Source organism: Vicugna pacos, chromosome 12 (genome assembly GCF_048564905.1).
Source record: "Vicugna pacos chromosome 12, VicPac4, whole genome shotgun sequence".
In the NCBI taxonomy this organism is placed as follows: Eukaryota; Metazoa; Chordata; class Mammalia; order Artiodactyla; family Camelidae; genus Vicugna; species Vicugna pacos.
This window is the reverse complement of record NC_132998.1, coordinates 34,732,461-34,759,030: the sequence shown is the minus strand read 5'-3', so window position 1 is coordinate 34,759,030 and position 26,570 is coordinate 34,732,461. Positions and strand designations below refer to the sequence as shown.

General features: G+C 43.7%; 1 protein-coding gene across 1 annotated transcript; it reads right to left on the bottom strand.

Moving 5' to 3' along the window:
- Positions 1-4,107: 4,107 nt before the first annotated feature.
- On the bottom strand, positions 4,108-25,379 carry HAL (histidine ammonia-lyase). The gene is made up of 20 exons (XM_006197920.3): positions 25,133-25,379; positions 24,463-24,523; positions 24,329-24,356; positions 23,933-24,007; positions 23,768-23,840; positions 23,613-23,679; positions 23,269-23,306; positions 22,343-22,468; positions 20,318-20,457; positions 18,428-18,475; positions 17,639-17,786; positions 16,826-16,921; positions 16,670-16,728; positions 15,722-15,802; positions 13,268-13,333; positions 13,026-13,191; positions 10,392-10,526; positions 6,592-6,700; positions 6,423-6,492; positions 4,108-4,248 (listed from the first exon to the last, which is right to left on the bottom strand). The coding sequence occupies exons 1-20, from the start codon at positions 25,377-25,379 to the stop codon at positions 4,108-4,110; spliced, it is 1,974 nt and encodes a 657-aa protein (XP_006197982.1).
- Positions 25,380-26,570: the final 1,191 nt, after the last annotated feature.

The window sequence follows — 26,570 nt, the reverse complement described above, 5'->3', positions numbered from 1 at the left end:
CACAGTCTGCCTCTCTGGTTGCTCTTCGAGTGCCTTAGTGTACTCTGAGGCAGGGTGTCCTTCTATTTCTAATTTCTTCTCAACTCTAGCAATAGAGCTTCACACCAGAGTTCAAGACTCATTTTACACACAACTACAGGGGCCTTCCTGTAATGAATGTATTTTGACCAAATCCAATACTGTAATTTTAATTTTTTTGAATTAAAATTAATTTTTTAACAGAGGTACTAGGGATTGAACTCAGGACCTCGTGCATGCTAAGCATGCGCTTTACCACTGAGCTGTGATGCCCACCACCCCTCATATTGTAAGTTTTTAAATTTGTTTTTAAGTTTTGATTCTTCACATTACAAATGTATTAAAAATGTTATGGCTCTCAATAAATACTGGCTGTCACTGTTATTGTTGTTCTTGTTTACAGCCCTGGAAGCAGCTCAGTGGTGTTGTCTATTAGAGCTTTTTAGGAAATGAACAAATTACAGAAGAAAATTGATTGCTTGAAGGAAAAGTGAATGGTTACATAAATAGGTGTCTCTAAAGCCATGTGAGTTGACTTGAACTCTTTTTTAATGCTTTTAATCATCCTTATGATCACAACTACATGATCAAATGTTGTTCTATTTATGAAGAGATGACTCGAGAATTAAATATTCACTTTAAAACCTTTAAAAATTATCACCCATTTCAGATTAAGAGAGCCTGACTCAATGAGGCTTTACTGTATTCAGTATAAATCAAATCAAGATACCCGTTGTTGGAAGATTAAGGGTAACAGTGCACGTTGCTGTCATGAGCTAGTAGGGGTGGTCCTCTGGAGCTCTGCTCCTTGTACATGTGGCAGAGAAGCCTTGAGGGGGTGTGGGAAGCTTGTGGTTGCTGTGGTAAGGCTCCCCCCATGACTGATCTCCTAGTTAATAGTGGGAGTTTGAGATGCAGAAGATAGATATAAAGGCCAAAACTAGAGGCCTGTCCTGGAACCCAAGCCACCCAGAAGTAGATCCTTCCACCTATGGAATAAGAAGGTGAAGCACATCCTGTGTTCCCTCTGGGAGACATTCACTTGGAACAAATAGCCTTCATGTCTGTTTTGAATGAAAGCAAAAGAGGGTACTCACCGGGAACTGCCGTGATCTTCCCAGGCTGGTGTTCTGTAAGCCCTTGCAACTCATGGGTGCTTGCTAGAAATGCAGAACCCTGGCCCCACTCCGGACCTGCTGAATCAGGATCTGAGCTTAACAAGCCCGCAGGTGATTTTTATGCCCATTCAGGTCTGAGAATGCCTACAGTGTAGACCCTAGCCATATGGACTTTCACACTGTGCCTCAAAATCTCCATTTGTTTTTGCTGCTCCAGGCCTTGCAGCACTGTTGCCTCTGCCTGGAGGGCTTTCCCTCTCTTTCCAATGTGAGAAATCAGAGCTAGTCTCTCCCCACCCCACCTGCTCCCATACCTCTATGGTAGCCTTTTTGCGGCGTTGTCATCGAACCGTCTTTCCCTTTAGATTGTGACTTAGTAGAGGGCAGGGGCCTGCTCATGTCCCTAGGATCTAGTATACAGTGTAGTTCCTGGTTCATAGCAGGTGATCAATAAATGAATTAATGAATGGCTGCACAAACATGCAGACAGTCACAGTGAAAACTACTTATTAAAATGCACTAAGCAGGTCAACTCAGGAATGCAGGGTTAAGGAAAATACTTGTTCGGCGGATTGGAAAAAGCACATGAATTCCTTAATAGAATGTCAAAGGATGATATTCATGGCGGAGTAAAAGGTACAAATAGAAGCAAACAAAGAAACAATTCTGTAATTGGGTGCAAAAGGCATTGCTATTCTCTGCTTAGGAGGTGGGAAGGATTTTGAGGAGAGGGAAAGGCTCCAAGATGGAACATCATGGAGTGTGTAGAAGGGAGGGCCTGAGTCCTGGAGGAGAGGGTTCCGCCAGGCTGGGACCACGAGATCAGGTCGGGTCGGGTTTTACAGGGCTCTGAATGTCCAGCTCACTAGTTGGAACTTCATTCTTCAAGTCAGGGGAAGCCACTGAAAGTCCTGGAACAGGTTAGGACCAGGACCAGGGTGTTGTTTTAGAAAGAATTAATCTGGTTTTAGTGAGGGCAGTAGGCACACTAGTACTTGTGTGAGTGGACTCTGACAAGACGCCTTAACAAGTCCTTTGGTGGAGAGAGCGGGAGGTATCAGGTGCTAGAAGTCCGGGTGGAAAGGTCTTGACATGGCGCCATGAGATGCGAAAACCCCGACTCTGTACTCCTCATTGGACTAGATTAATGTTTCTGTTCTTAACCTTTAAAAATTATTGCCACCCCCCAACTCCCAGGAGAAAATTAAATTTCTCCCTAAAGAAGATTTTGTTGTATAGGATTGAGCTTTAAAAGACCAAAAACCATTGTAATGTGTAAATTTTTTTTTTTGCCTCCTAAGAACCAATTTTCACCCCATTGGGGGCAGTATCACCCCCACTGAGTTGAGGATACACATATCAGATGCTGTGGGAGACAGGCCAGGCAACATGGTATGCGGAAGGGAACCCAAATCTGGGATTTGACATCTGGGCTTTTATTATTCTTGAACTCTTTACAGTTGTCTATCCCTTGACCCCTGTGGGACTTGGTTCCAAGAACCCCAGCAGATACCCAAATCCAAGAATGCTCAAGTCCCTTGTGTAAAATGGCATAGTGTTTGCATATAACCTATGCACATCCTCCCGTGTACTTTAGACCATCTCTAAGTTACTTATAATACCTAACACAATGTAAATGCTATGTAAACAGTTGCCAGTGTGCAGCAAATTTGAGTTTTGCTTTTTGGAACTTTGTGGAATTTTTTTTTTTAGTATTTCCTTTCTGAGGTTGGTTGAACTTGTGGATCCAAAACCTGTGTATATGGAGGGCTGACTGTATTCATCTGTAGAGATTGGACTTCCTCCATCTCTGAAATTCTGATTCTAAGCTGGGCCTTTCTTTCAGGGAATTTACAATCGGATTAGGGCACTGAGATGGACACTAAAGAGTAGACTCAAAGCCAAACAAAATTAAGAAGTGGTTTCTTAAAAGGAACTCAGGTAATTTTTTTTTTTTGGTTTTTTACATTTAAGCCTTTCAAGAAGGTTCCTTATCTTCTTTGTATGTGTGTGTGTGTTTTGAGGCAGGAGGCAGATTGGATAACATATTCTAGGGCCCCATCTAACTTTTGTCAATAGGGCCTTGCTTTAATGATTACCATTATAGAGAGGGAGTTGGTTAACTTCTGAACATTGGATTCCTTACAGGTGAAATGAAGAGGCTTCTCTTTGAAGGCAGGGTTATTATAAGAATGTGAATAGAGTACTAACACATAGTAAGGAAGCAATAATACTAACCTCCAACTCCAGTTTACGCATCTGAACCCTTTTTTTTTCGATCTGTGTGGTGACGTTTGATAAATGTGAAATGCACAGTTCAGTAAGAGTCACTCCACTAGCAATCTTTATATTCATTCCCAAACTCCTGAACACAGAGTCTCTTGTTAACCTATTGACTGTTCTTTACTGTGATTCAATTAATAAAAGAAAGAGCAGCTTAAGGACAAATTGTGACCTAAAAAGGGTTGTTTATGAAGACATATTAAAGAACATTCATCTTATCATGACATAGTACAATCAGCCAAAGTTAACTGGTGGAGAGCTTGTCAAAGCAAAACAAAACAAAACACCCAAAACAAACAAAAAGTCACAGAAGTCTAACGTTTTTGGAAAAGAATGTCATCAATCTGTTTCAAGATTTGAATGCATGTAATGTTGAAAGTCAGAGATCCATGCGGTTGTGGTTACTCTTCTCACCCTTAACAGTGAGGATCCCACAGATACCAATAAGAAAGAAAACTCCGGTAACCTGAAAACACCACTGCATCTCTGCCCGGGTCAGTGAGAACACTAAAGTGTGAGCTTTAGCAAATGTAACACTGTCACCAGCCTAACCAAAGCAGGTGTTAAAAGAACTGAACTATAGACTAGTTTGGTCTCCCTGGGGAAGTTCTCCCGTCTCTCCTTCAGCATAACGTGACTTGCTGTTAAACTCTGTACCATCTGATCTGCTAATCCATGACAAAACCCATTAAAGATCCTCAGACTCTGGGATTTTGGTGGATTTCCTCTGCAGAAATTCCAGTGAGAATGCTGTTGGAGAAACAGGTCTTGATTCTGGAATATGCTCTATTCTGTACTTTTCGATGTAGGGTGCAGCTACTTCCCAAACCTGAGATGCAAGGACAAAGCAAAGTCAAAGTGCTGACAGCATTGTTTTCACATGTCGTTAAACATCAACCTCATCTGAAGTCAAAACATTACCTACACCTGACCGAATCCATAGCGGCTGTTTGCTTGCTTTTATCGTTAAGCCATTTGACACGTAACCTGTGTCAATTAGTCTTTGGTTGCATTAACAGCTTTTAAAATACAAAGTCCAAAAGTTGTCAAAAGTTACCATGAAGGTTTTCAGCTGCTTACTCTTCTAAAGCAAAACAAGCCAGCAAACAAACAAAACCTAGAGAATTCAGTGCAGATGGAATTAAGGGAAGTTGCTCAAGGGTGCAACTGTGTGTTTTCTAAGGCAAGCCTTGAATGATAAGAGGCAGTGGACTTCTTTGCTCTGTTCTTTGGACCCTTGTGACTCAGAGTGTGGCCCTCAGACCAGCTTCAGCAGCAACATTGCAGCAGCATTGCCTGGGACAAGGCAGAATGTCAACCCCACCGAGACCTACTGAATCTGAATCTGCATTTTAACAAGGTCCCTCCAGAAAATCACATGCACTTTATAGTCTGAGAAGCACTGCTTCAGACCCTTGTTTAGTGCTTACCTCCACCCACCAGCCTATTCTCTTTCAAGCAAAACATCTCAAATTAAGGCCCAGTTTTTGGCTTATAGCTGTTTTTTTATCTGATTGCCACTGACAGAGGGGGAACATTTCCTATTCTCTTGTTTTACTTTAGAAAATGTATTCTTTCCAAAGCTAACCTCCTCAAAAAGATATCTGCACCCCTATGTTTATGGTGGCATTACAATAGCCAAGACACAGAAGCAACCTAAATGCCCATCAAGGGATGAATAGATAAGCTATCAGATACACACACAGTGGAATATTATTCAGCCATAAAAGAAGGAACTCTTGCCATTTGCAACAACAGGTGGACCTTGAGGGCATCATGTTAAGTGAAATAAATTGTACAGAGAAGGACAAATATTGTATGATCTCATGTATGTGGAATCTTAAAAAAAAGCTCATAGGTGCAGAGAACAGATTGGTGGCAGAGGGTGGGTGGGGTGGGTGAAGAAATGGGTGAAGGTGGTCAGAAGGTACAAACTTCCACTTATAAAGTAAGTTCTGGGGGATGTAATGTACAGCTTGGTGACTATAGTTAACAAGACTGCATTGTATATTTGAAAGTTGCTAAGAGAATAGATCTTAAAAGTTCTTATCACAAGAAAAGAATTATGACTGTGTGGTAATGGATGTTAACTAGACTTGTGATCATTTTGCAATATATACAAATATCAAATCATTATGTTGTACACTTGAAACTAATGTAAGGATAAATGTCAATCACATTTCAATTTTTTAAAAAAGATGGACTCCTCATACAACTCTCTACTAGCAGTGGAGTTGGCAGCAAGCAAGGGACTTCCCCTCAGAGGGGACAGGGAACACTTAGAAAGACAGTGGTGAAGATCAAAGGAAAATTTAATTCCCCAAGAGCAGAGCAATGGTTCCAGGGGAAATCAGGCAATTCTAGGGAGCATAATGCCTACAAATTATTACAAACGGCTTAAAGAACTTTTAAAAAATATGTTTAAAAAATGAGTCAGCATGCTAGATATCTGTCCCTATTAGATGAGTTTGTAGTCAACATAGCCAGAGGAAAGAAGCAGTAAAGAGAACCCATATCTCACCAGGGTGATGGGGCAGGACGCACCTGTGCACTAGACAGACCCAGAGCCCTTTGAATAAAAACCTGGGAACACTGTTTTCTCTTCAGGTCTGTGCAGTCATTGGACCAGATGGTGGTGGTGGTGATAGCATCACAAAAAGAGAATGTACTTCTGAATAACAGAGAACATTCTTGGTAGGGGGGGAACCCATGAACCTTTCATCTCATTTTCTCCCCATGAATACTTATCCCAAGTTTCCACTTAAAATTCATTTCAGCTTCTTATCCTTGGATATTCAATGTTTGGGTGCAACACGGGACACAAAAAAAGATTTTTTATCAAATAGCTTCTCAGTGGCCTTGAACATTGCTTGAGCACCTTTTGGTTCACTTCAGGAATAGCCAGGAAACAAAAGAATAAGACAAGGTTCCTCTACTCCCCACTTACACGTTGCTCTCCCATAATGACCCCAAACTAAGAAATAAGCCAAGCAGCCCGCTTACCTTCTGCTCCACGAGCAGCCTGTGTGCTGCCTCGATGTCTGGGGCCATGAAGCGATCTTTTATCCAGGGCCTACAGAGAAAGCACGTCAAACCATCAGCCAAACATTAACTGCTGCCAGGGTCCACAGTTCTGAAACAGTGTCACTTCCAGGGACCTGTCTGACATTACCTTACAACAGAGCGCACCAGGTCATAGACCTTCTCCAGGGGAGTGGTGGTTTTCAAGGGGCGTAGAAACTCGATGCCCTGGCAGGCTGCGAGCAGCTCAATGGCCAGCACTGAAACAGGGAAGGAGGAGGGGATAGCTGATTAGAGTCTGACTTCATGCTTGTGGGAAATAAATCCCATGCAAGCTGACAGCCATTGCCCGTCAACCAACAGATGGTTGTTTCTCAGTCTATTGGTAGAATGAAGCTGCCTGGGTATTCGGTTACCATTTAAAGTCTGCTTTTCTAACCCCTTGGCTGCATCTTTAATGGTGAGAGGGGAGAGCTGTCCAAGTAAATGTTTCAGCTCCCCCTCCCCCGCTCAGCTGATCAAGATGGATGACCTACCTCTGTTTCTTCTTTACCTTTGTGTGAATGTCAGTTTGTTTTCAGTCTTGCTGTTCCCTATGGCCTGAAATAGCTGGCACACAGATTTTCATCAAAGGAACTGAAGGAGCCAGTGAATGAGCAGATGAGTCTTTGGCTGCCCTGGGACTAATTCTCTAATGTCTGCTTCAAACCTTCAAACTTAAAGGCTCCCAAATCCACTAAAACCAAAATTCTAGAAACTTGTGTCTTGTCAACTTTAAGTTTCCTGATAAAACAGTCTTTACACTGTCTATCCCTAGCTACAAACTCTTAGAGAATGTACCATATTTTGTGATCCACTCTCAATACTGAAATCTAGATCTTTCCATATTTGATAGTCTAATGAAGGATTTTTTTAATAGAAATATAATTCAAAATCAAACCACTTTGGCTTCCATTATTTGCCAAGAAGATAATTTAGAAACCTTGAAGTTGGTCAGATCACTTAAGTGGTTAACCAAAATGAAGGATTAAAAACATCTGACTCCTTGTCTTAAAATTTTGTAAAGCACATTTTTCACCCTCGTGAGTACAGACCAGTCACAATGGGAGGAGATGAAATTATAGAATACATTTTGGACCTGGAAGAAACTTCACATCTTCTAGTCCAGCCCCTTCACTTTGCAGGTAAGGAACTGGAAACTTTGAGAAGTAAAACATCATATTAAATAAGTGCTTACACTTATTTAAAAGAGCTGGAGCTCAAGATCAGAGTTGAGTAATCATTCTGATTTCCTCCCCTACCCACACAACACAAATCTGGCCTCCTGGTCGGGGAATGTGTACAGGGGGAATGGCAGATTTTGCTAGTGCATATAACAGGCAGCTTCTCTGGTAGATTTGCAAGATAAAGGTGAAACATGTCAGGAAATCCTTAACTCACTACCTCTACAACATCTTGTTAAATACTCTGTTGCTTTCCACAAGCAGTGGTTCTCCCTGATGCATCAAGTGGGATTTAAAAATCATCCACTTCATTGTTACAAATGCAGAGGATTCAATGTACCTTGATTTACCTGGATTTGTTAAATACGATTCTCATTTATTTTGAAATAAACTGATATTCAGTGGCTTCATAACCACCTTCACCCTTCCCTTCCAAAAGTTTAAGCACACGTAAAATACGCTAAGAATCAAGGAAACACCTGCTACTTTCACATGAGTATCTGCTTCGCCTTAACAGAGTATGATTCACGTGAACTAAAACTATCCTGAGCAAATAAATAACAGGTCTACTTAGACATGTTGCAGGAATGTTCTCCAGGTTTCAAAAGTTGATGCCATCTGTGTTATTGAAATCTGAGGCTAACTTACACCCGTGTTCCTTTTACTAAGAAAGGACCACTTCTCCTGACCTTGCATCCCCTTCCCTCCCTGGGCCTTGAGATATCCATGCTTATTTCTTGGGCTTCAGTCTCCCTCTTACTCTAGATCTCTGCTACCCTGAGGTTTTTAAGATGCTCCCTTTGAAAAGATTTCCCTCCTTCCTCCAGTGGGCTATTATGTTTCAGGTCCTCTTTTCCCCTGCATGCAACCACCTGTCAAGGTCCTGTTCCTGATATTCTCTCCTGACCTCCAGCCGCCGTCAGCAGCCTTCACGCAGAGCACTGCCCTTCATCATTCACCCCAGGTCTTTCCTGACTGATGGCATCTGTACTTGGATGTCTCATATCTTAATCTCAACACATCCCAGAACAATTTATTTTGTGCACACCCCTCACCTTCCCTTACAAAACTAATACTACTCCCCTCCCCTTAATTAACTGCCCCTATTTGTTGTTTGGGCCTTTTGGGGGGCTGGGTAATTAGGTTTATTTATTTTTAACAGAGGTACTGGGGATTGAAGCCAGGACCTCATGCGTGCTAAGCACACGTTTTACCACTGAGCTATACCCTCCCTTCAGGTCTTAGTCTTAAATACTCCATCAGAAATGCCTTTTGTCATCCCTTCAGACCAGGTCAAGTTCAGCGATAGCCTCCTAGAACTCTATTCTTTTGTCAGAATTTTGTTAAGTGCTACAAAGTGTTGCCAAGTTGTTACCCAAAGTCCCCCTCTCTGGTTAGACTCTAATTTCCAAGAGGGCAGAGAGAAAGAATATCTCACTCAGTGTTTACTCCACTGTGTTCAAGTGATGCATGCCTTTCCACCCCAACCAGGCCAGACAGCGTGAATGGGAGAATGACAGGTAAAGGGGACAGGGTTTCTTTCCGGAATAATGAAAATGCTCTAAAGTTGATTGTAGTGTTGACTCACAACTCTGAGTATATTCACAACTTTACTAAAACACACTGAATTGTACCATTTAAATGGGTGAATTGTATGGTATATGAATTATATCTCTATAGAGCTGTTACCAAAAAAAGAAAACGCTCAACTCTCTCACATTTCTCTTAAAAGAATGATATTCTTTTGTCAGCCAGTTGCTTCCAGTACAACTGCAAAAATTTTGGAACTTTGAGAACAAAGCCTAAAGGCAGGCAATTTCACTTTAAAAAACAAAAGACGTAGTGATTAAGAGGCAGGAAGAGGCTGACCCCACACAGCTCCACCTATGAACTACCTTTGCTGAAACAAAATGCTGTCAAGCCTTTAGGGCCAACTGCAACGTTCAGAAAACGATAGAACAGAGAACAAGCTGGAAGTAACAGCACCGCGGGGAAGCTAACAGGTAAGTCTAGAATGTCAGCCTCTGTCGGAAAACTGACCTGTTTTTAAACTGGTCAATGGCATGAAAACAAAAAAGGGGGAGGGGGAGAGGGGACTGTTCTAAATGAAAAGAAAATGAAAACCTTGACCACCAAATTTAAAACGTGCGTCTTGAATCCTAATTTGAACAAACCCACTGTGAAGACATTGAGATAACTGGGAAGTGCTGACTGTGTACTCTGATGATACTAAGACTTACGGATGATTTTTGTTGGATGTGATAATGGCATCACGGTGGATAAGAAAGTGTTTCTATTTAAGAGTTAAAGAGTATGCAGGAAGTAAACACTGTAACAAGGATTTGCTTGAAAAAAACGAGAAAAGTAAAAGAAAAAATGAAGCAAATGTATTAACTGTTGAATCAGAGTGAGGTGTATATGAAGGTTCATGGTACTAACCTTTCCACTTTTGAATATGTTCTCAATTTTTCATTAAAAAAAAAGCCAGCTGATGAATTGGCTTAGCCAGCAGGTGTGGTTCTCAACTTTCAGCGAGCATCAGAATCACCTGAGGGGCTCGTGAAACCCAGATTGCTCTGTTCTTTCCTAGAGGTTCTGATTCAGCAGGTCTGGGACACGCCCTGAGTTCCCAGGTGATGCTGATTCTGATGCTGCCGGTGAGGATCCCACTCTGAAGATCACGGGCGCATAGTTGATTGGTGAGGACTGCTGGCCTCGCTGGGGTTACCTTGCTCCACGTGCTCAATGACCCGGAGGGCTTTCCTTGCTGCCCATCCTCCCATGGAGACGTGGTCCTCCGTGGCAGCACTGGTGGAGAGGGAGTCCACGGATGAGGGATGGCACAGCGCCTTGTTCTCAGAAACTGCAAGAGGTCAGAGAGGTGAATTATGTTCCTAATAGAAAAACTCCCAGAATGACACACGGCTTCCCAAAGTGCTCCTCAGCCTGGGATACTCTCTCCAGGAGCTCTTGGTCATTATCCAAGTACCAGATGGTCCAAAGTTACTTTGGGAAAAGGAAGCAGGTTGGTTTCTCCCCAAAGTGAGAGGGACTCTAAAGCTACAGTGAATTCTGGGATAAAAACCTAATATTACAAAATCCAAGTTGAAAACACTGGAAGCACTTAGCATGCTGGGGAGACCAGGAGAAAAAGAAGTGATGGTCATTTCCAGGTACTAGAGAACAACCTGGCTGTGTCACCAGAGGAGGTGGGATCGGAATGTAGGCATGGCGTTGGAGGATTGAGGCTGGACCCACAGATCCTGAGCAAGAAGATTTACTGTTAAGTGATGACATCAGTGGATATACTGGGTTTAAGCAAGGGCTTGATGCCTGCCAGGCATGTCTGGCGGAGGTGCAGGGAGTCCTAGGGTTGGCCTAGATGGATGTCTCTCCAACTTTATTGTGCAGATAAATCACTCCACCTTGTTAAAATGCAAATGTTGAGTTTCAGGTGGGGCCTGAGATTTTGCTGTTCTACGCAAATTCCCAGTTGATGGCTTTATTTTTGTCCAGAGAATCATACCTTAAGTAGCAAGGACCTAGATTACAGAGTTCCTTCTCCCCAGCTTCAGAAGCCAGGAAAGGTCACACTCAAACAGATTTTTCCCCTCTTCTTTTGACCGTTGAGAGCAGCTTGGAGTGAAGCTTCAATTGTTTTCTGTGCTGTAAGGGATCCTGAGATAATCTAGTGTAAACTATCTAATGTAAACTAGGGTGATCACTCATCCTGGTTTGCCCAGAACTTTCAGGTTTCAGCACTGCAAGTCCTGGGCCCCTAAACCTGCTATCTGGATCACTCTGTTTGCTAGGGCTTGTTCAGAAAGATAACTTACAAGTGGCCAAAAAAAGAAAACCACCAGTTTTATTATAATGAAAGCAAGCTGAGCAATGTCAGTAGCAGCTACGGGAGCTAAACACAGTCAAACGAGGCTTCCCAAGTCCATAATGTTCTCTAAAGATCAATTACCACTGCCCTATGTTAATGTGAGAAGTTACTGTCCTTTAAAGGAATATTTCAGTCAGGAGATGCATGAGCAAACAGAAGATACTAGACAGAGGATGGATTTTAGTGCCTCTTGGTTGTGTTGAGTCTCAGTGTGAAACTGAGCTGAGGAAGGGGCGAGGAGTGATAGCAACTAGTATTTACTCAGTGCTTACGACATGCTGGTTCTAAGGCTTTCCATGTATTCATTGAATCCTCCAAACAACCCCATTCAGTAAATTGATCACCTCCACCCATTTTCTGCAGGAGTAAACTGAGGGTCAGCAGGATTGAGAGACTTGCTTCACCTCATGCTGCTGTAAACGGATGGAGTCAGGGTTTGGACCCAAAACCTGTGCTCTGACTAAACTGCCAGGCTGTCCTGCTTCTTGGGTAAGTTTGCCAGAAAAAAAAAAAATAACAGATGCTCAGTTAAATTTGAATTTCAGGTAAAAAACAAATCATTTTTTAGTACCAAATCATGAGCCAACTAATTCAAATTAGGCACATGCTTTCAAACTGGGCATCCTACATTTCTATTTGTTAAATTTGGCAACCGTATTTTAGGATTAAATATTGATTAAAATGATATCATCATTAATTGAAGGGAGAGCATTGTTTGGGAGCCAAAAGGCTTGCGTTTGAATTCTGCTTTACTTCTTCTTGGCTGTGCAGTACTGGATAGGTCACTTAACTTGTTGGATCTTCAAGTATTCATCTGTGAGTTGGAGGAAATAATAGTACCTGCCTCTTGGTATTGTTGTGACGATTAAGTGAGTATATGTAAGTGAAGCCCTCTGCACTTCCTTTGTGCCAGGCCCCGTTCTGATGTTACTTCTCTGCCCCTTACAGTCTTGAGTCAGAAATCAGTTACCTTGAAGCTCAATTTTCATAGAGGGCATCTTGCTTCTTATAAGCATTTTTGCATGTTGTAATCACATCCTTATATTTTTAGTGGTTGCTATGTCTGATGCACTATATCCAGACTTTAATGACTTGGGTCAGCTCAAGTTTCAGCAGTAGCTCTAAACATCTATGTCTTTTTGCTTCTGGTAGTCTTCAAATTGAGATTAGGGAGAAAGCTGCAAAGATGAAGTTCACAAGTGATGTCACATTGCTTCCTACAGAGAAATTGTGGAAACCTCATTATTTACAACCTCATTGGTATATCATTATGTTTCAGTATAATGTTGCTTAGGTTTTGTATTTTTTTCTCTAAACCTGCTGCATTTGTATTGAGAGAGGGAGGATGCACATGGAGGGGATGAAAAAGTTTGATCTTGTTCAAAGACAAAATGGGACACTTTCAGGTAAAATGGAAAGGCTCTTAGACAGACAGGCTTGCGTTCTGGGCAAAGGGCAGGGAAAAGTGCTTACCAAGGGCTGCGGCTGTACAGTGGGCTATCATGAATCCAGAGTTCAGACCTCCTTCAGCCACCAGGAAGGCAGGCAGCTCGCTGAGGGAGGGGTTACAGAGCCTTTCAATTCTTCTTTCACTAATCGCAGCAAGTTCATGGACGCCAATAGCCAAATAGTCCAGGGCCTGAAAGAGTGTCTCAGTTCAGTTGGCCTGCACTGGAAAATGCTTTCAGGGTCAGGAGTAGTTCTATACGGCTTACTTTGGCTGGGTATTCACCATGAAAATTTCCTCCGGAAATAGTCTCTCCCCTGCTGGCAAAGACCATCTTTCAAAACAGGTTAAGGCTTTCACGTAACACTCCCCGATCACTGATTTTTAACATTGAGATGGCAGCCCTTGTACAAGTGTAGTGTGGAGGGAAGGAGAGCCTCTCCACAAGCAGGTGTTGACATACAGGGACACAAAAGCCAAAAAACATAAGAACTTAAAGCTGATTGTGTCTAACCAGTTGGGGACCAAAGAAACATGAAGCATGAAGTGATGTTTTCTCTTGGGAGTAGAGATTCTCAAGCACCATAACAGTCGTAATCTGCTGGTTAGTACTTGCCCTCAAAACGCTTATAACCTGAAACTAAGAACGGAGACCAGGACACCAGTTTAAAAGCAAATTTCTTTGATGGGCACTGTGAGCTTGTGCTCTGTAGAAGAACCTGCTAAACAAAAGATCTGGCTGACGAGCAGCCACCAAATTATCTGGAACAGTCAATTCTGGGAAAACTTTCAAACCCTCTCCTCAGCGAGCCTGTGCCAGCAATCCCAGCAATGGTGGCCAAGAGTTGTGGCAAACCCATTGAAGTCAGTGGCAACTCTGGACTCACTGAACATTAGTACTCTCACAGATCACCCCATTCCATCATGTATTTTACTTAACCCAACAGGCACCCTGACAAAGGCAGGAACAGACATTCCAAAGAGCTAATTTTCACCTATGGAACTGAAGAATATTCACTGCCTATTAACTAGGAACTCATTCTGTGTGAGAGAAGTGCTAACTGCCAGAGAGCTGGAGAGACATGTGTCGCATTGACTTAGTCAAGTTTGGAGTTACCCTCTTCTGTGCAGAGAACCCTGAGCCTTTTAGGCCTATGTCCTGCCCTTCCCCATGGACCCAGCCCCAGCCACAGGCCTCGGTCTTCTCTCTGTTCTCTGAATCCTCATAGCAAGTAATCCCTGCACCAGTTTACAACTTAAGCATTGTCAGTTGTCCTCTAGATGTTCTAAATGTTTTTGTCGGCTATTAGGTTACAGCAATTAGAAGTTCTATCCATAATATCCAGCAACTATGTAACAGATATTCTATAGCCACAACAGAAAATTGAGAAAAATATTCTTTCAGGTCACACTATACTGGTAACAGTATAGCAGGGGAACTCCCAAATATTGGCCTACTGGGAATTCATCAACAATTAAGAATCTTTGCTTGAGAAAACAAAGGACTTTTGGCTGGAATTTTTGCTGAGGCGAGTGGTGGGGGAAGAATTGAGTAAGGAATTATCCCCTCTCCAATCCAATAATTTCACAGTGTATTTGTTTTGTTTTTTATTACTCTATTAGATACCCTTTCAAGTCTAAATTAAGTAAGTGTAGAATGGATATCTTAGCTGTACAATGCAAGAACTGATAGATGAAACAAAAATACATAGAGTTCATGAAAACTCCTCCATTTGCAGGGGTGGAATGGTGTCGAGTAGGGTTATTGAATTGGAAGTTATTTAGTGTGTGTCTGATCTAACTGTAAAACAGTGTGAAGGACATAAGGCACACATCCTGAAGTCGGCTTGTCAGAGAAGACACATTCAACAGGTCTTGTGTGGCCCTGTATACAGCTGCTGTCCGCTCACCCAGGCTGTGCATTGCTCTCAGGCTGCTAATTCAGCACTAATTCTCCAGTGCTAAGAACTGAGGCAGATGTGGGATAGGAAAAATAGATTCCTAAGGGGTTGGGTGGTCTTCAAAGGCAGTATTGTCTCTGTGAAGACTTTGCCAGTGTGCCTCCTGACTGATCACGTCAACTTCCGGGGGAACTAAGCCATCTCGGAAAATTCCCACACTATGGTGCTGAGATACCCACAATATGAAGGAAATAAGGGCTCCGTCCTTGAGAGATGGAAGCATTCTTTTTTTGTTCAAATATGGCAACACTAGTTTGAGTAAAGTCCATGTCAGAAATAAACCCAGGATGGGGAAAGCCATAGGTCTCTGATCAATACTTAGGTAAAGTTAAAAGGCTGCCTTCTGTTTAGTGCACCATGGTATCACTAGACCCAAGAAGGTTCACATAAATGCCATCCTACCCAGAGTTTCTACAACCACACTTGTGACACAGGTCTTCATCCTTCTACCAAGAACCTCAGCAGTGGGTTTGAGGGCAGATGTCTTCATGAAACCCTTCAGCCGATGATGGAAATACCCCCTTTTAATCTTTCTTGAGTCAGTTTTGGAAGCACCACGTTAGGCTCTGCACCTGAGACTAGGTCCACCATCCTGTCTCTCCCACTTACCAGCTCAGATCTAGAGCAAGTCATTTAACCTCAGAGCCCAGGTACTCAGTCTATGAAATGGAGTGACAGAGAGGTTACACAAAACAATCACAGATCTTAAAATTACCAGCTGGAGTTCTAGAATTACAGCTTAGTGAACAGTTAAAAGATACAGGATTATCTGTTGCACTGTTAAGTTCTGTGGTAATGATGTTCTTCACAAACGCTATTGTGTCATTCACCACACCATGGACCTAAAAAACAAGATCAAATGAGTTAATACATGGAAGACATTGATAATGGTGCCTGTCACATACAGTCTGATATTCTTAGAATAGCAAGGACGTCTAAACTGGGATTTATTCTTACTGTAGAGCTAATTCTTACCCATAGATGTTTTCGATCTAGCTATAGAATAAAACTTGCTGAGAACAAAGAAATGAGGGTACTTGCTCTAGGGAAGACTCTTTATTACAGTGCAGATTGGAGCTTGGCACAAGCTGAAGTATTGTTTCATGCCTGAGATGCATCTGTCGGTCCCTCATTTAACTAACTGCCATATGCAAACGAGTTGTAACATCGGCAATTCACTTGGCTTCACACCAACACAGATCTTTTGCATTTTAAATTTAAAATTAAGCCTCACAGATTCATTTATAATGGTCTATGTCTGCCAATTAAATGCAGATAAGATCTAGCCATAGATATTCCCCTTGAAGTGTGATTAGATTTTCCTGGGACCATCCCTGGCAGGCTGGTTCTAGTTCTGTCTAACGAGGAGAACCAGTAACACTCCATTAACTGATTAGGATGATGCCACTATTACTAAGAATTTTTTTTTTTTACTTAGGGCACTAAACCAAAACAGTAAGCTGTCTGTTGGACTTCTCTGCAAGGGGGCTGAGGAAAGCAATTCAAAGGGAAACAAGTAGCTTACCATCTAAAATGGAAACTTTACAACAATTGAACAAATGGAAGTATGATATACATAATTTTAATAGGGGCAGTACAGAAATTTGGATATAATTGGCCATTACACGATTTTCTAACACCTTCCTCTCCTTCTGTCTTCCCCCCCTAAGTTGGGGGAAAGAGTAGAAACATGTTGGATTTTTGCTTACCTGTGGACAGCAGCGCAAGGTATATGCATCCTGAACGCGATCACAAAACCTGTGGCTTTCTGTACAAGAGGTAGAAGGGGTGGCAGGGGACATATTAGCAGTTTTCTCTCCAAAACACGAAAGCAAATAAGCTCACTCACATAAGCATGTCCAGACCTGCTATTTCGGATGGGTGGTGATCTGAATCCAAGAGGGACCGAAACCGAAAAGCAACTTCAATTTGCCCACGGTGAGGGCGAACAGCATGAATGTCTAGAATTGAGGAAGGAGAAAGAGTCTGAGCAATTCTTATATTAGAATGAACTATCACCAATAGCCCAGGACCATACACGATGTTGGCAGAGCCCTCAAAAGCCCCAGGGGTCCTTAACCACCACTCAAGTTAAGATAGAAACTTAACTCGAGAAACAGGAGTTTCCTAATTGACTTTATCCTTTCTAAATATCCGAGTGCAGACTAAGTGTTGAACCCACTGGGAATTCAACTCAAGACACTAAAAAGATTTAGGCTTACCATGGAAGAGGGCTCTACAGGGCCTGATTTAACTCAGTCATTTTTAGGCGGTTTTTCTGTCCTACTGCTCATAAGAGAAGGGGGTCTTTCAAAGATACTGCTGTCAGGATAAGCTACCACTTCTAGTTTTCCTCTCCTGATTTCTGATGGGGACCGGCCTTAATCCTACTTCTCACATCCTGCAAACAGATTCCTAAGACAACGTAGTTAGATGGGAGTCAGAGCTGGATGATCTAGGGCAGGGTCAGCATTTGTCTATGAAATGCACTTACGTCAAAGACCAAGTGTGGCATGACTTAGGTGAAGCTGTAACACAGCACTGGGTATGCACAGGCACTTGGATTTTCTTCTCTCCTGCCATCCGCCCCCACCACTCCCATGGCTGAAGATCTCAACCAGCCCATCCCACCAGCTCTGGCTGAATTAATGGCAACCAAATGGAAGAACCAGGCTGACCGGTATCAAAGGCTTTGGTGGTGCCCTTCAACACCTCCAGAGTCAAGGCCGCCACTATGTCAGCCTGCCGAGCAATAGCACTGGCTCTCTCCACAGCTTCACAGCCCAGGGAGGTGATCATCTGCGTCCCATTGATAAGCGCCAGACCCTTGGGGGACAGGGAGATAAGTTTACCAGTGTATGTGCACGTTGATTTCTTATCTTTTGCTTTCTTAAGAGAAAAGTTAGCCTGTCAGCTGAAGGATGTTGATTCATGGTTTCTAAAGTGTGTGGTAGTAATTCTTAAGCACTCAAGGATGAAGCCATCATATATGAAATCCTTAGTCTAAATCTGGAGAAGCAGTTAAGTATCCCCATCCTCAAGGAAGCAATGGAGCGCCAGCGTAGACTGCATATAAAATCTTTAGCTCTTAATTATGCTGCATTTCTTCTTCAAATTCTCATCATTGTAGACAAGACACCCTGAAAAATTTCTGGTCCAAGACTCTTGGCTTAGAGCATCCTAAAGGATGTTGGCTTGTAGCATCTCTTAGGGATCCTTAGAGATCCCAGTTTGAAGTTTAAGTTCTTCTGTAAGAGAAGCCCTAAGTATTTATGGCATGAAGAGTCTTTTAAATGCTTAAGACAGAGCCCTTTCTCCAGTGACCAACTTATGACAAACATGGAAGCTAAGTTTAAGAAACCAGTGAGGCAGATATTAAGACTGAAAATAGCACAAAAATGAAGATTTATGTTAAAATTTATGTTACATTTTGTTAAAATGAACACATTTTCGTTGCGTCTCCTTACCTCTTTTGGTTTCAAAACAACTGGTTTCAACCCATGAGCTTCCAGGACCTGTAGAATGATTAAAAAGGTAAAAATGGGTATCACATGAAATACCAGCATATTTCAAACTTCATGTGGAATCCAATAAAAGATTTTTAAGCCCAAAGGTCTGTCTTATAAAAGATGAGACCTACATGAATCGCCTCTGTTCATCTTTGCTGGTCTAGTCTCTAGTCCTGTTCTATAGTCTGCAAGCAGACTTAGCTATCAAATAATTTGCATACCTAAATCAGGGGCTCTAGTGTCTACAGAATCAACCCTGAATGTTGGTTTCTAGCACACTTATATACAGGTGCACTAAGGCTGGGTTCTGACTCTATTCACATTCCCCAGCCTCCAGAGCTTGACCTAAAAAAATCCTCTACCCTCATTCTACTTATCTGAACACTGGCAGAGCCTCAGTACAAGGCTTCTTGCTTGTATAGAAAATGTGTGAGCACCAATTAAGAGGGGCTTATGGAGCTAAGAGATGGATACAGCATCCTGAGGGAAAATGGGCAGAATAATCATCCCCTGAAATAAAAAAAATGAAAGCAGTCACTAGGCTAAGGTCCCTGTAGGGAAGAAGGAAGGGCGGCACTATTTACTCTGTCAGTTTCACAGGCTTATTAGAATAACATATGCTAATTCTGTTCTGGGTGTGTGGGGCTGAGGGTAGGAAAAATGGAGACTCAGGGCAATTATAGTCATAGTATGTTAAGTGCTCTAGGAGGTAGGAAGTGGGTAGTGTTTGGTGGAAAATAATCACACAAGAGCCTGGGAGAACACAAAGGAGGGGCAAAAGGGACTCAGCGAGGTGATGGGGATGGGGATGGGAAAAGAACCAGGAGAGCAGAAAGGGAAGTTTCCCAGAGGGCTTGTCAGAAGAAGGGACAGAGTGAGTGGGGAAGAGAAGAGGGCGTGGCTGGTCCCTCTGCCTAAGACACAGTACACTTGGACTGCAGGGAACCTCTGGCTTCTGTGATGTGCATCCTTGGCGGGGGCGGGGGAGGACTAGGTGGATAATGTGACAAACAAGACTCTTGTAAGCCACTTGAAGTTCAGGTGTTATCCTAAGGACAACAGGAAGCATTACAGGTTTTGGCCAGGACATGCTTGGGTTTGCTGTGTGAAGGGGGTCGGGGAAACATCGTACCCAGAGAAGTAGTCATGATCAGGCTGCATGGAAGCAAGGTGATCTGGAACCCACACCCCCCAGAAGGATTATCTGTTCCCTTAACTTATTCCTCCTCCTTGGTCCTCTGCCCCTTCACTTACTGATAGGGGACCTCCTAGCAAGAGATCAGGTGATACTTCAAATAATTCTGTGGGCTGCTCTGATGAATTTGGAGATGAGTGAAGAAAATACTAAAGTGTTATCAAAGACAAGCCTTTCTGATTGGCCATAGGATAAGAGCTTGTGGGGGAAGAGGGAGGGATGGAACCTCCTTTCCAGAGGCCCTTCAGTAAGTGCTATGATCCATAGCTCTGTACCTGTTAGACCAGCAACTAAATAAGTTGCAACAATGTGTGACCTCCCAGATAGGCACTAGATGCATTTTAGGTGCAAAATAAATTCCTGCAATTAACATTGGCCACTATACCTTTTTACCAAGATGATCACCAAGTGCAGAAGGCTGATGGTTGAGTATGGAAGCTAAGAGCCTTACCTACTTTGACACCCCTACTGTGCTAAGGCTGGGCTCCTGACTGTCCACACTTCTAAGCTTCAGTTGTCACAGCCACAGAATAGGAATAACAGTGGCCCCCTCACTGGGATGTTGTAAGGATTAAGTGATGGAAAGCATGCAAGTACCCTGACGTCCAGCCTAGGGAAATGACCACAGATGGCAGCAGTTATTAAAGTCTTACATATTTAGCATCAGCCCAGCCACTCTTCGGAGACCACATCTTCCCTTCCCCAATTAGCCCAAGAGCAAGATGAGAGAGTGGGGCAAGGTCTCCACTGGCACCAACGGTTCCTTTCTCTGGAATGTAGGGCAGGCAGGAGGCTGGGAGAGAAGCAGGCACCAGTTACTTCAAGACTACTTCCTTCTGGCCATCCTTGCTTTGACACTGACACCAACCTCCCCCAACAGGATGTAGTATCGCTTACAGCTTACATACCTGGGGAAAGACAATCCCTCAAGCACAACTAACACTAAGGGACCTGGCTGAGCTGCTGTAGAAAGAAAGAGGCGAGGGGAAGAAAGAGAGAAAGGCAGGAAGGAGGACCCTGCAAGTAGTGAGGCCTTCTCAGTAAGCCACTTTAAGTTGGGACATTATCCCAAGAACAATGGGAAGCATTACACGTTTCAGCCAGGACACACTGGGATATACTGTGTGAAGGAGGTGGGGGGGAACACTTTACATAAAGAGTTAATCAAGGAGGGGAGGATGTAGCTCAAGTGGTAGAGTGCATGCTTAGCATGCACAAGGTCCTGGGTTTAATTCCCAGTACCTCCTCTAAAAATAAATAAACCTAATTACCACCACAACCCCCCAAATAAATAAAAATTAAAGAGAATCAAGATCAGGCTGCATGCTAACAAGGTGACCTGGCACCTATATCCATGTAATGACTATCTCTTCCCTTAAATTCTTCTTTCTCCTTGGTCTTCTGCCCCTTTGTTTACTGTTATTGTGCATGTTCTAATCTGACCCAGAAATTTCTAGAAATTCTAGCAATGTCTCTTAAAGATGTGATCGGGAACTAGCTGTTGTTCATTGCCACCTTATTTCTAAGAATGAAAAGTTTAAAAATGATCTCAATAGGAAATTAAGAGACTTCCACAGGACCGAATGGTGTGTGTCACCATTAAAAGCTATTGGAGGATGTCTGAAAATATGAAAATGTCTACATTGGAAAAGTAATACAAGTTGTTCTAGAAAGATGAGGTGTACCAGAGTGTCAACAGGGGTTCTCTGGGGAGGTAAAGTCTCAGGCAACTTTATAGGCTCACCCATAAAGCATAGGTGGGTTCATGGCTGAAGTCATACACTCTGGGATTTTAGACTTATAGTAGGGCAGACCAGGTGGGAGTAGAAACAGGTGTTGAATCACTGCTGGTCTGTGCAGCACAGCCTTATATACCATAGAGTGTTCTTTCAACTTGCTATTCACTGACTGGCGTATCATATCTGCGGGTCACTTGTGCCCATGGGAACTCTAGCTTGGATTTTGTTCTCTGTGACTGCCAGACCTGCTTCTCCTCCCACTCCTTCATTTCAGGAGTCTCCAAGTTTTCCCTGACCCAGAATGTTTATCCTTATCTTGTGAGAAGGGACAATGGCCTCCCTAGCATGTCAGATCTTGTCTCTACTTTGTAATTTTCCTGTCCCAAGAAGTTTAAGCTCCAAAGAGTTGAACTGCATCGTATCTTGGGACTAGACAGCTTCATGATCACAAGCAAGTCTTTAATCTCAGTATTTCTGTTCTACCTTGTAAGAGGCTGAATTTCAGTTATTTAAGTCTGGCTATCCCACCACTTGGGGGGGGCATTAAGATTTCAGATTCCCAGGCACCAACCAGAACTACCAAATCGGTCTTTGGGATGGGATCATTGTATTTCCCAGATGATTTGATGTAACTTCTCTAACTGCATTCAAACACCACTGAATCAAAGGTTTTCTCCAGCCTAAACCTAAGGGGCTCTTTCTAGTCTTAAAGATGCCAAGTGCTAAGTGAAGGGTGACAGAAAATGGATGAAAGCCCACAGGAGTAAGAGTCTCTGCCCCACTCCCACCTTCCACCCCCATGTAGCTATCCTCCTTCTTGCCAAGTCCATTGGCCATTCATCTCCATTGTTTTATGTCTTGTCTCACTATTTCTCACCACCCTGTCAACCAAGTCTACCCAGCCTCAATGGAGAGTCAGCTGGGGATCAATGGCATTACCATTAAACACTTCGATAACTTGTTTGAGAGTCTCCAAGGAAATGCCACTGTATCCTTTGGCTAAGACATTGATCCTTAAAGCCAAGAGCATCCGGCATCTCTCGGGGATTAGTGGTTTCCCAACACCTACAAAACAGAATTGATGTTTTTCTCCAAGAAAAACAAGGTCTTTTCCACCTCCTAGCCACCTCCATCTCAAATTTCTCTCCACTTCTTGGCTCAGATCGTTGCACTGCTCTCCCTCCTGACTGTCTCCCTTCTTCAAGTCTCACCTTGCAGACAAATGTGAAACTACAGTTTTGCCTTCTCAGTTCCCCTGTTGAGAATGCTTCAGTGAGCCCCCGCCCTCCCCAACACCCTTACAAGAGCGTCCAGACTCCTCAGCACAAGCTCCTTTGCAGTCTGATGGGAGCTGATTCTTGATAGACTCTTCTGTCTCAGCTTGTCCAGATCAACTCATCCCTGGAGTTCCAGCTTTAATTTTGTCCCGACTGAATGACTCTCGGCATGACTGTATTCATGCTTCCATCCCAACCCTGTGTTTCTGCCTGGCCCATTACTTTTTCTGAGATTCACTCAAAAGGTGATCTTGTCTGATGCTTCCTGCCTCCCTGCCCAGCAGCAGAATTGGCACCTACTCCTCCGAACGCCCTACCTATTCTTGGCTGTTACAGGATGCCTGACACTTACCCCGCCCCAACCTATCAAATTGGCTATCAAAATCCTCGGATGCTCAAGTCCCTTGAATAAAGTGATGTAGAATAGTCTTCCCTCAGCATCCTCAGGTTCCTTATCTGTGGATTCAACTCACATCCAAGGCAGATTCGATCTGTGAATGCAGAACCCTCAGATACCGAGGGCCGACTGCACTTCACTCATCAAATCAGACAAGATTTAGGTGGCACTTAACGTTTGGAATGAGTTACCTGAAGAATGTGAACGTACTAGGTTGAACTGGAGCTCCCTGGAAGAGAAAAGGAAAAAAAGGCCTCTTAGATACCTCACAGTGAAAATGTTCCCTCAGCTAGGAAAATAAAGGAAAAACAGCTAAGTCTTTGGAGGAGCAGAATAAGGCAAGATGGTGCAATGGAAGACACCACCAAGTATGGGTTTTCTGTATCAACTCACATGCTACTTAACTCAAGCCTCACTCTCCTCATCTGTAAATTGGGGCAAATGTTAATTATTTCCCTTGTTGAAAGAAACCTCAAAAATGTGAATGGGTGGTGTGTAAATGTGTGTGCATTTGGTGAGGAGGAATCAAACTTACTCTAGCTTACTGGTAGGAATTACAGTTCTGGCAAATTTCCCAAAACCTGTAGTAATGCCGTAAACAACTAGAATAAAAAACAGTATACAATTAGACACAGGCCACATTTTTTAACTCGATAAAAAGACCTGGGTAACATAAAGAGAAAAAGGTACCAGTTTTTTCCTTCACGATGCTGTCTATGACTTCCCTGGATTTTTGCACCTTCTTTTCAGCAGTAGGGGTGAGCTACGAAAACATTGGTCAGAGCTGAGCATGTGGAAGACTTCCACGTGCAGTGAGAAAGCTCAGGGGACATCCTTCCTCTCCCTCCAGCATACCTTGATTTTGTAGTGTCCCTTGCCCAAGCTGACCAGATCCTCTGTGGTCAGGCTGTCCCCATCCAAGGCGATGTACTGTGCAAAAGAAGGGGATCTCTGTGAGTCTGAACAGCTTAGTCGCTCAAACAAGAGAGTAGGAAAGCCTCACAGCTCAGATATTTTGATCACTCTTTGTGGAACATGAATGTGCTAGTTGAAAAGACAGCTTGCAGAAGAAGAAGCCAAGGAGGGAAAAATAAAAAATGGAAAAGAGTAATAATGCCTTTCCCTGATACCTAGAGCTGGATAAAGCCCCGTCCTCATTGGTGGTGTTTGGGCATAAATGTTGCTGGCCCTCCCTACTCCTTAAAATGAAGGGGACTTAATTAACAAAAAAGGAAGTGGTTTGAAGCTTACCTTTTCAGGTTCCCGGTATTTGCTGTATCTGTAGCCAGGTAAAGGAAAATACTGGGTAGTGTGGAAAAGCCCCAGCCCCATCACTGGCAGGAGAAGCCCCCAGAGCAGACCAACGAGCCTGCAGGAAAGGATACAGGTAAACTCCTTCTGGTTGCGATGGGATGAAGTCAGGGGACATGGTGTCCCCTTCTATAACTGAAACAGTGCAAGAGAGACCCTTTATGGATCACAGTGGAGAGCCACACTGGTTACTGGTAAACCAAGAAAGGGCTCTTCCATTGCCTTTGAATTCTATAGAAATGGCTGCTCTAAAACGACTTCAGATGCTTTCATGTTTACAGAGGAGAGCAAAAGGCAGAGGTGCAGGTGCTGAGTGTGAACATGGAGGGTTAAATGAAAGTTCCAGATCTAACCCTCACCTCCATCCCCATCTCTGGCTTTATTTTGTTTTAAATCCGAACTCCTCTCTGCTACTGGCCTCCAGTCTGGTGAGGTTCCTTTGAAGGGCAAAGGGACTTTCAAAATGACTTGGTAACTGCAAAGGGATTCAGCCCCACAGTCTTGGGTTCAAATCTGGTCTCTGCTGCTTACTAGGAGCCTGACTGACTCTGGGTTAATGTATCCTCCTTTCTGGGTCTGTTGCCTCCTTGTAAAAGGTGGATGAGAATCCCACCTTCTTCACAGGGGTGTGTGAGAATTTAAGACACGGCCAGTGCGCATTTTCCCCGGAGTGGGGAGGGCAAGGGAACATTCCCTCCCCGGGATGCCGGCCATGTGATTCGCCACTCCACTCTGGCCACTCACCCACTTCCACGAACTCGTTGTCCTCCAGGGCCGCCTCCAGCAGGTCCTCGTTGTCCAGCAGGCCCAGGCCCTTGCAGCGGCGCACGAGGAAGCGCACATCGCCAACCGAGGCGAAGCCGCCATTGTCCGGCTTGTTCTTGATGTACCGGCGCACGGCCTCCCGGCCCAGCCAGCCCACGGTCAGCTGTGCGTCCAGGCAGGGCACGGCCAGCCACTCTCCGCGCACGTGCACCGTGTACCTGGGCATGGCTCCTCCGCTGGTGACAGTCACCAGGACGGGGCAGTTTTATCTGGGCGGTGACTACTGAAGTGTGGTCGACAGGGAGAACTAGGACAGGCTTTGAAAACACGCCCCCTCCCTTGTCTTTACTCATTGGACAAATATTTATTGAGGGCCCCACGGTCGCTCTTTGAGTTTTTGCGGCTGAGCTAGAGGCAAGAGAGGGGGACGCAGGCAGGGATGCCACCTGCCCACCTGCCACTCAGGTCTGCTGGCAGCAAGGCCTGGGTTCTGGGATCCTGGGAGTCCTGGTGCCTGCTGGCACCTGCTGCTGCCCACTCTCCTCTGGGGTCCTGGTTTCTCCCTCCTGTGCTTTCTGTCTGCCTTCTCCTCCTTTATGGGCAGCTTCTAAACACCATGTTCCTGTGTTTATCTGGAATTACTCAACTGTACAATGCTTCCCACTGGCCAACTGTGACACCAGGAAGTGTGGCAATGTCCATTTATTTGTTTATTCCCCAAATACATGTTGAGTAACTACTCCTACTGCCACTAAGTTTCTCTGAAGCTATCCCTCCTCAAAGGGAGACTACAAGGCGGGAGATCATTTCCACAATTGAAGGTCACCATCTGGACGAAAGAGCCAGCATGGCTTGGAAGCTAACTGCTCAGACGGCCTTGTGTGGGGCTCCAGCACCAGCACTTACTAGCCTCGAGCAATAGTTTATTAATTCACCTCTGTTTCCCCACCAAAAGGTGGAGTGGCTAACTTCCTCACTGCCGTGTTTTCAGTATCTGCCTGCAGTCAGATCCTGGCCCTGTCATTTCCTAGCTGTGTGACCTCTGGGCAAGTTACTTCACTTCTCTGAACCTCAGTTTCTTCATCTACAAAATGAAGATAATTATAGTACCTATTTCAAAGGCCTATTAGGAGGATTGAGTTCACATATCGAAAGTCCTTAGAGCAGCACCTGATACGATGAAAATGCTGCAGAAGTATTTGTGGTGACTAGTGTTTGGACCTTAATACTCTGTACACCTATATTCCTTTATAAATGTTCTTTCATCTTGGTACATGAATATCCCTAATCCAAGTAAGCGTCTTCAACATGGATCACTGCTCCCTGCACCCAACCCATTACCATTAGTATTGAGAAACTCTGAAGAACATGAAAAAGAAATCAAAGAAATGTGGGCACTGTTTGAACCAAGTAGCAT

Coding starts and splice junctions, on each gene's coding strand:
- HAL (XM_006197920.3), bottom strand. CDS start 25,379: ATGCCCAGGTACACGGTGCACGTGCGCGGAGAGTGGCTGGCCGTGCCC. Junction 23,307..23,612: donor ATTCCTACCAGTAAGCTAGA/GTAAGTTTGATT, acceptor TTTCTCTTCCAG/GGAGCTCCAGTTCAACCTAG. Junction 13,334..15,721: donor ACAGTGCAACAGATAATCCT/GTATCTTTTAAC, acceptor CTGTTTTGAAAG/ATGGTCTTTGCCAGCAGGGG.